This window comes from Hyperolius riggenbachi, chromosome 4 (assembly GCF_040937935.1).
Source record: "Hyperolius riggenbachi isolate aHypRig1 chromosome 4, aHypRig1.pri, whole genome shotgun sequence".
NCBI lineage: Eukaryota > Metazoa > Chordata > Amphibia > Anura > Hyperoliidae > Hyperolius > Hyperolius riggenbachi.
This window is the reverse complement of record NC_090649.1, coordinates 183,129,898-183,145,353: the sequence shown is the minus strand read 5'-3', so window position 1 is coordinate 183,145,353 and position 15,456 is coordinate 183,129,898. Positions and strand designations below refer to the sequence as shown.

Genomic DNA, 15,456 nt, shown 5'->3' with positions numbered 1-15,456 from the left:
CCAAGGCTTCAAACTCATCAGAGCAGACCGGGACCCTATCCTCTCGGGGGGAAAAAGAGGAGGTGGCATTTGTTTCTACATTAGCTCCTCATGGTGCCCAACCTCATCAGTACTCGCTAGGAAGTGCTCCCCAGACCTTGAACTCCTACTCATTAACTGCAGGCCATCATACTCACCACAGGAGTTTTCCTCCTACGTCCTTGTTGGAGTGTACATCCCTACTGATGCTGACATCAAATCTGCCCTACTGGACCTCAGCGAGACCATCTCACTGTGGGGGACATCTCTCTCGGACTCACTGTTCATTGTCGTGGGTGACTTCAATAAGGCCAACCTTCACCAGGAGATGCCATGCTACCACCAGCATGTTGCCTGTCCCAACCAGGGGCCCAAACACCCTCGACCACTGCTACACATCACTGAAGGATAAAGCAGTCCCCTGGCCAGCTCTTGGCTCTTTGGATCACTGTCTTATCCCCACCTACTGGAGGCGCCTGTAATTAGCAAAACCGATCCTCAAGTCCAAAGTGTGGTCAGACAAGGCCAAGCTGCAACTCCAAGCCTGCTTTGGCTGCACTGACTAGAAGTCTCTGGAAGCACCAAACCTGGACGATTGGGCAGATAACGTTGCCTCATACATCAGCTTCTCTGAGGTCTCTTGTGTTCCAACTAAATCTTTCAAGGTGTGTCCGAACAACAAACATTGGTTCATCAACAAGCTACGGCAACTGAGGAAACACAAGGAAGTCACACACAAGTCTGGTAACCAGGATAACTACAGAAAGGCAAGAAACAACCTTAAACGCGGACTGAGAGCTGCCAAAAACGAGAACGCTGAGAGGATGAAACACAATCTACGCTTACACGACCCACGTGCAGTATGGAAGGGGTAGAGATGACCCGAACCTCCGATTTTCGGTGCGCGAACTTTCGTGAACCGCAATAGACTTCAATGGGGAGGCGAACTCTGAAAACTAGAAACACTTATGCTGGCCACAAAAGTGATGGAAAAGATGTTTCATGGGGGTCTAACATCTGAGTTTTTGCATGGATGAGTGGGATAGATGCCAAAAGTCCCGGGGAAAAAAATCTGGATTTGACGCAAAGCAGCGTTTTAAGGGCAGAAATCACATTGAATGCTAAATTGCAGGCCTAAAGTGCTTTAAAACATCTTGCATGTGTATACATCATTTAGGGAGTGTAATTAGAGTACTGTTTCACACTGTCACACCAAACTCACTGTGTAACGCACCGCAAACAGCTGTTTGTGTTGTGACGGCCGTGCTGGACTGGTGCGCACCATGGCGAGATTGCTCTTCCTCAGTGATATCAGGTAATGTCTGACTGCCTTATCAACTTTCGATGGTTCTCTACCATCGTTAAAGCTTACATCTATTTTTTTTTTAAATTACATTTTCCGCTGGCTGTTCAGTACCTGTAACGAGAATCTGTTATGGAGGGCAAGTCTGCCATTGTGACCATGGGTAATGGCCCGGGAATCAGGGTTCGATTCCGGTCCGGAGTGGGAGCCTGAGAACCAGCTACCACCACCACACATCCAAGTAAGGACCCATTTGCTGTATAAGTAATGTACCTGCCCTGACTGTGCTTTGCAGACCAGGTATCTGTGGTCAGATGGACCCTTGACTCAGTGCAAGACGAACCAAATCGAAAGCATTTGCCAAGAATGTGTTATGAAGGGCAAGTCTGCCATTCATTAAGCTGTGTGAAACTTTCAATGGTACTTTCTCAGTACCATGGTGACCACGGGTAATGGCCGAGGTATCCTGGTTCGATTCCGGTACGAAGTGGGAGCCTAAGAAATGGCTACCACCACCACACATCCAAGGAAGGCAGCAGGCACGCTGTGGGCAAAGGAGCAGGAATGGCTACCACACATCCAAGGAAGGCAGCAGGCATGGTATGCACGCCCCGAGGTAGTGACCAAAAATAACAATACAGGAGGACTTTTGAGGCCCTGCTGTATATGAGCTGAATCAACTTTAAGGGCTCGTTTCCACTGTTGCGGTGCGGAATCGCCTGGATTCCACCGCGGACGAAATCGCATGCGGATGCGTTTCTGCATGCGGTTTTCCCCGCGATTTCGCATGGCTAAGAAGCAGGCGAATTTAACCATGTCACTGCCTGTGTACATTTTCCATACCATTACATGCGAAATCGCGGGGAAAACCACATGACAAAGCCTCATGCGATTTCCCTATTGAAAGCATTGTGGGCGATTCGTCCGCATTCCAGACGCATGCGAAATCTGATGGCTCTGCCGTGCAGATTTCCCCCGCACACCAAAACGCACCCGCACGACGCACAAGTGGAAACAATCCCATCCACTTGTATTGCCTATGCGAATCCGCATGCGGTGCCAGCATGTGGATTCGCTATAGTGGAAACGAGCCCTCAATCCTTTAATGAGAATCTGTTATGGAGGGCAAGTCTGCCATCCATTCAAGTGAAAAGTATGCACTGGCTGCCAGGTATAATACAATGTGCAGTCAAAGATGCAGTGAAAGGGATTCAGTGCCTGCAAACAGCTGTTTGTGTAGTGACAGCAGTGCTGGACTGGTGCGCACCATGACGAGAGTGCAGGTGATGGCGGCTTTCCAGCCCATATGGTCGCCGGGCTGAGGTAGCTGAATGACAGAACAGTGACTGTCTACAATGAAGCAACGACCTTATTATCTTGGGTGTGTTCCCCCCCCCCCCCCCCCGAGACACTCATATAGCCGTCGGTCATTGCTTCATTGTGATACGCAAGCCCCTTCACAGCAGCAAAGCAAATGATCACGAAGGGAATTGGCACATGTACATGCCTTTTGTTTTGTTACTGCATGCTGCAGTGCAGCCAGAAAAATTAGGCAGGCATGTACACGCACCAGAAAAATTATTATAACGGCCGCTGCTAGCAGCGCCCTTAAAAATTCAGGAATCCAGCTGGAGTCCTGGACCCTGTTGGCGGTGGCGAAGAAGGCAGTCAACCGGTCTGCGGGCAGAGATGCTGTATGGGGAGCGATTTAGTCTTGGGGCAGGCAGTCACACGGCGTGCAGGCAGAGATGCTGTGTGTGGGGACTGACTTAGTCTTCGGGCAGGCCTGAGCATGCTTTGCAGACCAGGCATCCGTGGTCAGATGGACCCTTGACCCAACGCTGTGTGATGTCACCACTTGCCTTTCAACATCATGGTACAGTTTAGGTATCGCCTTTTTTGAGAAAAAATTGCGGCCTGGTATCTTTCACTGCGGTGTGTGGCTTTGCTTTTGTGTGCTGCTTTTCCTCAGGTGGTCATCCCATTGCAGTTTGTGTTTAGTAATCATGTGCCTTCGTAAGGTAGTTGTCCCTACGCGGCTCTTGGTCTTTCCACGGCTCAATTTTCAGTGGCAGAGAATGTACAGATGGCATTGCTCTCATCTGAGGCAGACACACAAAAAAATGTCCACACCGCTGAGCCCTGGGGTGATGGTACTTTGGTGGTGGCGGCCGACTGAGTGTTAAGTGAAGTGCCAGAATCAGAGCAGGAGGAGGAAGATATGTCACGCTTCCATGCGGAAGCTGAGAAAGATGAGGTGTTCTGTGTTAAACAGTCAACTACGTCCTGATTGATGGCACTTCTTATGAACACTGTACTTTGGTCGAGGGCCGCACAAAATCATGACAGCGCGACCTCGAACAGACCTGCCAGGTGGCCTGCCTCTGCCTTTTGTTGTTTTGTCCATATTGGGGGAGGATGAAGTGAAAGGTATGCACTGACTTAACTAATATAATGTGCAGTCACACAGGTGCAGTTAACAGGTATGCACGGAGTGGTATATCACACTGCGTGCACTCAAGTAGGTAGCTGGGTGCACGGAACACAACAGGTAGGTATATGCAGTGATGGGTATTACAAATGTTCACCTGTCACACACACACATACCGTGAACAGGTACTGTGACTGGTGGTATTAAATATCACACTGTGTGCGCTCACGTAGGTAGGTGGGTGCACTGTACACAACAGGTAGGTATATGCAGTGATGGGTATTACAAATGTGCACCTGTCACACACACACACAGGTACCGCCATGAACAGGTGCAAGACTGGTGGTATTAACAATGCGTGCGCTCACGTAGGTAGGTAGGTAGGTGGGTGCATTGAACAGTGAACAGGCGCAGTGATTGGGATGGGGTTACAAATCTGAAGCTGTCTATCACACACACAGGTAGTCACTGAATGTGCTGGGCCTGGCAGGGGCACAGTAAGAATTACACCAAAGGCCAGCTGCGACTGACTGACAGGACTGTATATAATGCAAGTGGGCCACACACACACACAAAAAAAATAGATCACAAGAACAAGATTAGCTCTCAAAAGAGGTGCTTTTTTAGCAATAAGAATCAGCAAGGAGCAAGCTAACAAGCCTACAAGAGCCTAACTAAGCTTTCCCTATGAGAGTCTGCAGCAGCTCTCCCTTCTCTAATTACTGCAGGCACACGAGTAAGTCCAATGCCTGACGCTGCCTGACTTTTATAAGGGGGGGGGGGGATAGCTCCAGGAGAGAGTGTAGCCTGATTGCCTACAATGTGCCTGCTGACTGTGATGTAGAGGGTCAAAGTTGACCCTAATGATGCACTATGGGGCAAATCGAACGTCCGTCAAAGTTTGCGGTTCTCCGTGAATGCGAACCTCGGAAGTTCGCCGGGAACCGTTCGGGCCATCTCTAAGAAGGGGCTGAAGGCTGCCACTAATTACAAGCCCCCTCCTCAACATGCAGCACCAAGCCTGGAACTTGCTGAAGAACTTAGCAGATTCTACTGCAGGTTCGAGCGTCAGGAAGCACCAGGGCGGCACTTTGTATCGCCCACCTCCTCTCCATGCCATGTAAATATCACACCGAGCCCACTAACTCCTTCGGTGGTGAGCGAGGCAGAAGTCCTGCGCCTCCTACCAACACTAAATGCCGAGAAAGCTTCTGGTCCTGACGGCGTATCTCCAGCCTGCCTGAAAACCTCTCGGCAACTCGCTCTCATCCTCTCCGCCACCTTAACCAAATCACTGGAGGAAGGCAAGGTTCTCGATTGCTTCAAGTAGTCTATCATACCTGTCCCTAAAAAGCAGGGGGCCTCCAACCTTAACAACTTTAGCCCCGTAGCCCTGACGTCCGTTACGAAAACCCTGGAGTGGGTGGTCCTTTCCTTCCTTAAGCTCTCCACATAGTCTCTCCTGGACCCCTATGAGTTCGCCTACAGGGCAAACAGGGCAAACAGGTCCACTGACGATGCAATAAACATCTGCCTGGAACTCATGAACACCTCAACAGGCCGGAGGTGTACGCTAGGATGCTACTCCTAGACTTCAGCTCTGCCTTTAACACCATTTGTCCACGCATTCTCCAGGATGATCTAGCTGCACTTCACAGTCCATCCAGGCCTATGCCGCTGGATCACAGACTTTCTCACCAACAGGTCCCAAGTCGTTAGGCTGGGCGACATCCACTCAGAAGCTATGACCACAAACACAGGTGCTTCTCAAGGTTGTGTCCTGTCCCCACTGCTGTTCTCCCTCTATACAAATAACTGCAGATCCGGGGCAGACTCGGTCAAGGTCATCCTGTTTGTTGCTGCTATCTATACATGTCTTTTTCTTGAGCTATATGTACTGTGCCAAAACCAATTCCGGGCATAAATCAGCCATGCTTGGCAAAATAAAGGATTCTGATCAGAGGGAGGCACCTTTAAGTATAGGTTAATAGGATATTGCCTCTAGCGTGCTCAGAATGAATAAGCAAACATATCAAATATTTCAATACCAGAAGAAAAGAAACATCCAGCACTACTCCAAGGGCTTCTTCTCTATAAGTTTAATGTCAAAACGTTTGGTCACACAAATCCATACATTCCATATTTTCATACAGTATGTAATAAACTGACATACCCTAAATTGGTCCTTGCTGTGGGGCAATGTGGGAGCAGCGATCTGCCTGACGACCGTTTCGCGTTTCCTCGGAGCCTCAGAGGAAGCTCATGTGAGCGAAACGGTTGTCAGGCAGACAGACCGCTTCTCCCACATTGCCCCACAGCAAGGACCAATTTAGTGTATTTCAGTTTATTAAATATGAAAATATGGAATGTATGGATTTATGTGACCAAACGTTTTGACATTAAACTGATAGAGAAGAAGCCCTTGGAGTAGTGCCAGATGTTTCTTTTTGTTGCAAAGGTTAGTGAAAAAGGAAAGGTTTGCATATATAGCAGAATGCATTTGTGTTCAGGTGTATACACCTATAAATGTACATATGATAACGGGATTCTCTGCTATTTTAAGGGAAGCCTTTGCTCCAGTACCCAGCAGGGAGAAGAGAAAAGAGAGCGGCAGTGATGGGATGAAGACATCTGATAAGATGAAGAAGCAGGTATTCAACGCCGGGGAAGATAGGGCCATGCTGCTTGGCTTCACTATGATGGGCCTCTCTGTCATCATGTTCTTTTTACTTGGGATCACAATACTGAAGCCATTCATGCTCAAGTAAGTCATGCAAGAATAAAAGAAACTAAGGCCATGCTCATGATGGATACGTATGTTTGAAAACATGTTGTTGCAGCTTTATGAAGATATAATGGAGCAAAGCTAATTGGTGTATAGGGGTTTATAAAGCTGGCCTACAGGCTAAATTGTATGTATTGTCAGTGGTGCATACATTTGCATAATTCTGCAATAACTTGGAATTATTCACATCTTATTGAACAAAGATTGAGGAAGATTTTACCAAAGTTCTTTTTACAGTAAGACAGGGATCACACTTGGTAAAAACGCTCTCATTATTGTGCAATTTGATAACGTCCACTAACAGACCGATATGGGGCACCTACATTTTCAAAAGTCAACTGTGATTTTCATTTCATTATGTATTCTTCAGAACTTACAAAGAGTATTCAGTGGCAATCAATGTATGTCAATAGGATGAATTTATTTTGTGTTTTGTTCCTGCATTTTATTAGTTTTATGCAGATGAGGCCTGATGTTTTTCCTGCCTCCAGCTTCCTGTTATTTAACTTCTGTGCAAGGTGCAACAGAAAAACGCACATGAAAAATGCAGACAATCACAGAGAAAAAATGCACCCAATTAATACAAAATCATAAACATGCATTTCAAAACGGGCAAACACATTTTGCTGTTACAAGTGTGATCCATGACAGGAAGCTTCCAGTTTCCTCCCTCTAGTTTTTCTGTTTTAGTTCAGGCTGACTAGCAATTGTTTCCCGCCAAAAAGCATTATGCATCATTATGGAACCAACTGCAGTCTCTGTGGTGTGCAATGAAGAGGACTAGTCATTACAACTGGTCTTAAGCTCAGATTTTCACAATTAAAATGTACGTGAGCAGGTGGAGTCGTGGTGGCAGTGGAGACAGCAGGCAGGTGAGATATTTTAATGCACAGGCACCGGAGGACATGTGTAACATTTGGGGGCACAGTGAAAGAGGTGGCGTCACGAGGATAATTCCCAAAAGATTTCATGGACAGTAATGAACGGAGCTGAAATGGCTTTGTGGATAGTAGCTGTCTGGTCAGACATTGGGTCATGTGACCATGAATTTGAGGACCCTTATTGGTGATTTTGTAGAAGAGTAGAGGTACAGCAGTACTGTAGGTTAGCTTGAGACAAAGTTAAGATGGGGAAAATGTGGAAAGGGGATTTAAAATATGTTTCTACTATAAATGTCTTAAGATGGGCTCCTAACCAATCATGCAGTGCACATGTACAGTATTATTGACAGCCTTATTCTAAGATACTGGGATGCCTCCATCTCTGTATGGGCAGTAAAAGGAGGTGCTCTGTGCTGATTAGTAAATTAGCTTCAATGTAGGCTGATCCTTGCTTGAAAAGTATGTTTCTAAACTACAGTGCTTGTAAAGTGTTCCCTCACTCCTCCCCTGCTTGCAAATTGTCCTTCTGCATGAGGTGTGAGTGGCGTACATCAGAGTAATTGCTCACTTTTATTACGGACGATTACATGCTTGTAATAGGATTAAAATAATGTCTGCAAGTTTATTGCATCACTGTTCAAAACACAGGTGTTGATGTATTTTCACTAAACTTAAAGGGAACCTGAAGCGAGGAAAATTATTTAAAATAAACACATGAAGTAGCTGCAAAGGAATATTACATACTAACCTCATCGTCAGTTCCTCTCAGAGGCTCATCATTTTCTTCTTACAGTGATCCCTTCCAGTTCTGACAATATTTTTTCAGAACTGAAATATACCAGTTGCTGTCAGTTATATATCAGCAGCTGTCAGTTACAACTGAATGTGCAAGGTAATGTACACGTTTCCATATGGCTCAAGTGGGTGATATTACAGTTTAACAGTGCGCTGACGAGTACGCTGTTAAGGGGTAATGGCCATTTTTAAAATGGAGGACAGAGAAATCCATTGATCACAGTGGACAAATGAAACACAGGAGAGGTGAAAGAGATTGATGAGTAGACTACACAGGAGGTAAGTATGACCTGTGTATGGTTATTTTGACTTTTTATTTTCAGTTCAGGTTCTCTTTAAGGCCAAAGTTTAGCTTAGAATTCTCTTAACCCTATGCCTTTCCAACTGTCTATTAATTCTTCTACCTTCCATCTCTAACATCACCGTTTTTTCTTTTAAATATATTGTTGTTTATCAGTGTATGGAATGAAGAGTCCAACTGCACAATTATCCAGGCTGATATAATGGACGATTGGGTGGACTGTTCATTTACATGTGGCGTAGACTGCCATGGCCAATCCAAGTACCCTTGCCTTCAGATATTGGTGAATGTGTCTGCCTCTGGCCATGTTGCGGCCCTACACTATAATGAAGAAGCTGTCCAGGTAAACCCCAAGGTGAGTGCCATGATATTTATTGATTGGCTCACCGGTGCTACGGTCTGTGTGTATGCTTGTTTTGGCTGCAATGTGAGAAACAATACAACCTTGCCAGAAACATACTGACATGCTGACAAGTCTAGCTCCATTATATTCACTTTCTGATGCTGACTTCTAATCTCCATTACCAGTTTGTATGCAGAGCCATAATCCTTGTGTACTACCTGTGCCCACATTTCTAGCTTGTACCACTTCTTGTAAATTAAAAGTATAATTTTACCACTCAGGCAAATCAAATACACTGAATGAGTACAAATAAGTTATATTCATAGAAACACACCCTTAATTTGTGTTTGAAAATGTCAAAATTGTACACCAGTTATTTTCTGAAGTACTGGTACATCATTTAACCTGTCCCAGCAGTTGTTTGCCTTGGAGTAAAACTTGATTTAGATGCCTACTTCATTCCTCATATCCAATACATCTCCAAATCCTGCCACTCCCACCAAAGCAACATCTCTGAAAAAACATAAAATTCTATTTCTGGAGACCTCAAATGTCATGAGGTATTTCATATGTCTTGCCTAGACTACGTCAATGTCCATCTCTTAGGTCTTTGCCCTTACTAGACTTTTCTCTATCTGCCCTATTCAGTAGAATTCCTTTTCTTGTCCTATAAATTGAAAATGTACAAAACCTATGCCCAACCTGCCCTTAGCATCCAACAAATAGCATATAATGTCCCCCAACTCTTGGATAGTAAGTTTGATGGGGCAGGGTGTTCTATTCTGATGCCATACTTTTTTTCATGGTGGTTGATCTCATGTTTATAATCTACACCCTTACTAAATAATAATTGTTGAACGTTGTGTAGTATGTTGGTGCCTATTCAATAAAGCACCATAAAAATCAAGATCAATAAGTTCCAATGTTCTTAATATTTCTTTTTATTTCATCCAGTGCTTTTATGTTCCAAAGTGCCAACGAGACAAGAACGATTTGCTGGATGGTGTTCTAGATGTCAAGCAATACTTTGAACGGAAGAATGACACCCCATTTGCATGCTTTCATCAACCTGACAGCAAACCAGAAGATGTCATACTGATAAAGAAGTATGACCGATCTGTAGTGTTTCATTGCTTGTTTTGGCCAATTCTCATGCTTATTGGTGGAGCCTCTATAGTGGGCATGGTAAAACTCACCCAGCGCTTATCCATGATGTGTATGGTCTACTGCAGTCCAACAAGAGAGGAAGCTGGCAATGTGACACCACGACCAGACTCTCAGCAAAGCAGGACTAGAAAAGGTGAGAAGACTTTGAGATGGAGATTAAACTCCCAAAGTATGCCTGATACTTCATTCAGTTAGTTTAGAGCTGGAGAGTTACAAGATAACCATGGTTTAACTTGTCAGGTAGAAGTGTAGCACTGAGGTAAGGAAATCAATGAGTTGGTTGGGGCTAAAAACAGCGTTTCCAAATTTAATTTGGCGGTTCCTTGGAATATCAGAGAAAACTGACATTTTGGTAAGCTTGCCACCTGCTGTTCCTTATTGAAAATTCTCCAGAAGTAGGATCTCATATTGTAGATGCTAAAAAACGGGTATAGAGAATAGCAGTCAACTGCTAAAAATAAAGAAATAGTATTTAAATATTTTGTAGCTGTAAATTTATTTTTGTAGAGAAATGTAAAAAGTTTTGTGATGATGCTTTCATTAATAATTTTAACTGTTTACAATAAACTCAAAATGCCACATTGTTTAATGTAAATTTGTTGTTTGTGAATGTTCTCATTCATCCAGGTGATAGTATTACCAATAAGAGATTTTGTACTGCGTACCTATGTGTGTTCTAGGACAGTGTTTCAATGCTACTACAAGTCACTCCTTGATTAGAGAAAGAAATACCCAGACACTGATAAGTACACAATCATTTTTCTTCAGCCAGGAAAAAAAGCCAAACAAAATGCATTATGCAGATTTTAAACTTGAAGTGAGGTGAATATGGAGACTACCATCTTCTTTCCCTTGTACACAATTCCAGTTGCCTGGCTATCATGTTGAGCTTCTGGCTTTAGAATTGCCACAATCGTGCAGCCAGTGGAGTCAGACCAAAATCAAAGTATCTGATCTGCATTCTCTTTCTGAACCAGCGACTTAAAGTGGACCTGTACTCTTGCACAGGCCAGAAGGACGTCATAGAGAAATGCACCCTGACTGTATTTAGAGTTTAGCCTGTTTCCTCTCATTTGTGTCTAATCACAAGTTGTAATTTGATCCTCCCCTGTCACATGACTGCCTATGTCAGATAAGCCCATTTGAAAGCACAGGCTGTAAACAACATGTCTGCTTCCATAAATCAGGAAGTAGAAACTGTGCAAATGTATTTTAGAATTTGTATCAGCTGTAACAAATACATGTTTATTGTTTTACAGTTATTATGCTGTTGTGTATCTTTTAGAGCAGAAGAGTTCTGACTTCAGGTGCACTTTAAAGTATGTGAATCAGAGTATCTGCACATAAATCAGGCAACTGGCCCAGAAGACAGGGAAAAAAAGGCCCAATCTCTTATCTATTTATTAGGTAGTTTCCTTAACCACTTAGGCCCCGTTTACACTTATTTAGTTGGTATGCTTTTTTTTCCCTTCTCCATAGTAATGCATTGTGAAAAGATTTCAGTTAAAACACGTTAAAGAGGAACTCCAGTAAAAATATTGTAATAAAAAAGTGCTTAATTTTTACAATAATTAGGTACAAATGATTTAGTTAGTGTTTACCCTTTGTAAAATCTTTTAAATCCCTGATTTACATTCTGACATTTATCACATGACATTTTTACTGCTGGCAGGTGATGTAGCTGCTGCTTGCTTTTTTGGCAAAGTTATTCTTTCTGTAAACAGTTATTTCCCACAATGCAACAAGGTTCACAGACAGGAAACTGCCAGGACCATGGTCCTCACAGTTTCCTGGGGGAGGGGTTTCACCACAATATTAGTCATACAGAATCCCCTGATGATCCGTTTGTGAAAAGGAATAGATTTTTCATGTAAAAGGGGGTATCAGCTACTGATTGGGATGAAGTTCAATTCTTGGTCACGGTTTGATAGGTGCCATAGGATAACATGGGTATTACTTTGAAAATCCGTTGTCCTTTCAGTTATAACCGAGAGCAACTGATTAAGTGTAAACAGGGCCTTAAAAGGGAACCTGAACTGAGTATAATTATTTAAAATAAACACAAGGTAACTTCAAATGAACATTACATAGTTACCTTGCCATCAGTTCCTCTCAGAAGCTTACCATTTTCTTCTGACATTGATCCCTTCCAGTTCTGACAACATTGTGTCAGAACTGAAATATATCAGTTGCTATCAGTTATAGGACAACTGATGTGCCAGGTAATGTCCATGTTTCCCTATGGCTCAAGTGGGCGATGTTACAGTTTAACAGTGTGCTGACCAGGAAGCTGTTATGGGGTATTGGCCATTTCAAAATGGAGGACGGAGAATTTCCTTGATCGCAGTGGACAAACAGAACTCGGGACAGGTGAAAGATTGCGGAGTAGACTACACAGGAGGTAAGTATGACTTGTGTATGTTTATTTTGACTTTTAATTTTCAGTTCAGGTTTTCTTTAAAGAGGAACTGTAACGACAAAACGGCCCCTGGGGGGTACTCACCTCGGGTGGGGGAAGCCTCAGGATCCTAATGAGGCTTCCCACGCCGTCCTGCGTCCCTCGGGGGTCTCGCTGTAGCCCTCCGTACAGCCGTGACGCAATATTTACCTTCCTGGCTCCTGCGCAGGCGCTCTGATGGCTGTCGGCGCCAAAGTAGGCGGAAATACCCGATCGCTGTCGGGTCTGCTCTACTGCGCAGGCGCAAGTTTCCGGCGCCTGCGCAGTAGAGCGAACCCGACGGAGATCGGGTATTTCCATCTATTTCCGTGCCGAAAGTCGCCACAGCGCCCCCGCTGGAGCCAGCAAAGGTAAATATTGAACTGACAGTCGGCACAGTCGCCGGCTGTTCGGAGGGCTGCGGCGAGACCCCCGTGGGACAGAGGACGGCGGGGGAAGCCTCATTAGGATCCGGAGGCTTCCCCCACCCGAGGTGAGTACCCCCCAGGGGATCTTTTTGTTGTTACAGAGTCTCTTTAAGATCTTAGGACACAAGTCTCACATCCTAATTAGTTCTGTTGATTCCAGGACGTGAAATTCATTTCCAGCACTAAAAACTGTGCGTCTGCACCCATTCAATAGTGAATGATTGCTGGCATAGCAAATAGCAGCAATCATTCATTAATGTAAAAAAAAAATAATAATAATAATAATTTACAAAGTGTTTATTGAAAAGTGACAGTGTCACACTACATTTTTTCCCCCTGTAGCGTTAACAACTACCTAACTAATTAACCCTTTGTGTCACCTATACTTGACCTCAAGATTCATGGACAACTGTAATGGCTGCCGCCTGTAGTGATCAGATGCGACCACTTGGGTGACAGCTCAGGGACCTAGTAGTTCTCCCCCCCCCCCCCCCAAGGAAAAAAAACCATAAATCTATCACTTTGATGGCATAAGTAATACTAAAAAAAAGAAGCTATTGCTGTACCAATAACAACACAGCTGTAAATGCCAAAATTTTCAGAAATCTTTAGGGTGCATATACATCCAATTTTGATTGGCAAATCATTGACCAATTTTACCACTTCCCTGTGGTATGAGAGCTTACCTACACAATATGTACAGTCTGGTAAATCTGTTGGCCCTCAAGCTACAAGCAGGTGATAAAATTGGTCAGTGATTGGCAAGTCAAAATTGTATGTTTGTGTATATCCTATGGGTAAGAATGTATGTGACGTGGTTGAAGCTGAACAATTAAATAAAAAAACAAGGGGAGCAGGTATGTCTTAGATGCCGTCCTCATGCCAACCCCTCCCCCGTCCTCCTTTTTACCATAAATCCACTGCCGCAGCTCAGTCCAGGTCGCCAGAGTCGGTGGTAGTGTACAGGTGTTTGCGGCTAGAAGCACTCTGCGCGTATGCACAACGGCACAAATAAAATGTAAAACAAAAAGAAAAAAAAGTGCCTTTTTTATATCGTATGCATGCTTTGGACAGCTTGCAAGACTGCAACTTGCAAGGTGTCCATAAATATGCTTACAATAGAAAGAAATGCTTTAAAAAAAAAATGCACCACTTTTGGTACAAAAATTGCAGGGAAATTAAACGCCAGGGAGGTTGAAGAAACTTGTGTTTTTGGCATGGTCATCTCAGGAAGAAGAAGAACAAGACAAATGAGAGGCTTGCCAGAAGGCTGTAAAATGCATTATCCTTTATTCAGGAGGTTGAACCTGGAAAACCAGTATAGACACAATATACACATTATGAATGTAGATGTATTGTCATGTTAGCTAATGTAACAGAAAAATGCAGGCAGTTTCTTCATTATTTCAGTAACCAGCTTATTTCAAGTCAATTACATTTCCAACAACATTAAATAACAGAACAGATCAAAGAAACAAGATCATTAACCAAAATTAACAGATACAAAAGGTTCGTAATGTGAAAGTATGAGGTGGATTGTGATGCTAAAACGAAGGTTGTCAGAGTAGTAGAGTTTCAGATGCCCTGCCAAATGACAGAACTGCCAACAGTGTTTTGGCAACAGGAACTGGAGATACACAGCAGCAGGCCGCAAAAATATGCCTAAATGGTCTGGACTTCATGCCATTACCAACATTGCTGAAAAGAGTACAAAAAGGTCAGGCGTGTATTTTGAGCAAACACCACAAGTTTAGTGTTCACCACATTGGACCGCTGATATTAGGTATGCAACAGGCCTTATAAGTGTTTTCCTACACTTTAGTGGCAATGAACTCCAGACAAGCATGAACCTGCCCCTATTCTATTGTCTCTAAAGCTAACAATTGAGAATTAGAGGAAATCTGAAAACTCCCGAGAGGCTACACAAAAAGTGACTGCAAAGGTGTTTAGCATTCCCCAAACTGTTCAACTGGTAACTTTTAAAGCATAAAAAGAGGTATACATTACAAATTCATATTGAATTATTGAATTAAAACTTCATGGAGTTGTTTTTTTCAAAGAGAGTGATTTACAAAATGAGTTGTCATGGGAAGTTAATTGTGAACACTGCAAACATACTTGAGTGCAGAGTAATTAAAAGAAGTCGTTTGTTTGGAAGTACCCGTGTAAATTCCCCTTACTACCTTTTACAAGGGCAATACCAGGGTTCTGCTATAGGAAGATTGAAGGACAAAGCAATAGGTGGACAACACAAGCATATACATACTAAAACCAAACTTACAGAAAATTGATTGGGAACCATTCTGCCTCCACCTCAAAAAATCTTCTTGCATCAGTTCTCTTTACCTTGGACCAGCAGCCTCTTAGAAAAACCCAGCAGTGAATAAGTGGTCACAAAACAACAGAGCATCCATGAATACAATGCACAGCAGAGTGTTGTGAATGCTGTTCTCTTACCATTTACATTGAGATGAATGGACCCTTTACAATTAGCATGAGACATGGTAATCTGCTTTTTGATCATGTGACTACTTCTGCACTCGCTATCTCTCAATCACTACTGGATT

General features: G+C 43.7%; 1 protein-coding gene across 5 annotated transcripts in view; it reads left to right on the top strand.

Annotated features, from left to right (window-relative positions):
- KCNMB3 (potassium calcium-activated channel subfamily M regulatory beta subunit 3) overlaps positions 1–12,376 on the top strand; it is a 43,846-nt gene extending 31,470 nt beyond the window's left edge. For 3 of the 5 annotated variants that reach the window (XM_068279301.1, XM_068279300.1, XM_068279302.1), the window contains exons 2-4: positions 6,321–6,516; positions 8,671–8,869; positions 9,812–10,528. In XM_068279301.1, the coding sequence (XP_068135402.1) occupies positions 6,374–6,516; positions 8,671–8,869; positions 9,812–10,219 (750 nt within the window). In that variant the 5' untranslated portion in view covers positions 6,321–6,373 and the 3' untranslated portion in view covers positions 10,220–10,528. Of the gene's footprint in view, positions 1–6,315; positions 6,517–8,670; positions 8,870–9,811; positions 10,529–12,298 lie in introns of those variants that run through there. The other 2 variants (XM_068279299.1, XM_068279298.1) reach the window with 2 other exon arrangements.
- The last annotated feature ends 3,080 nt before the right edge of the window (positions 12,377–15,456 follow it).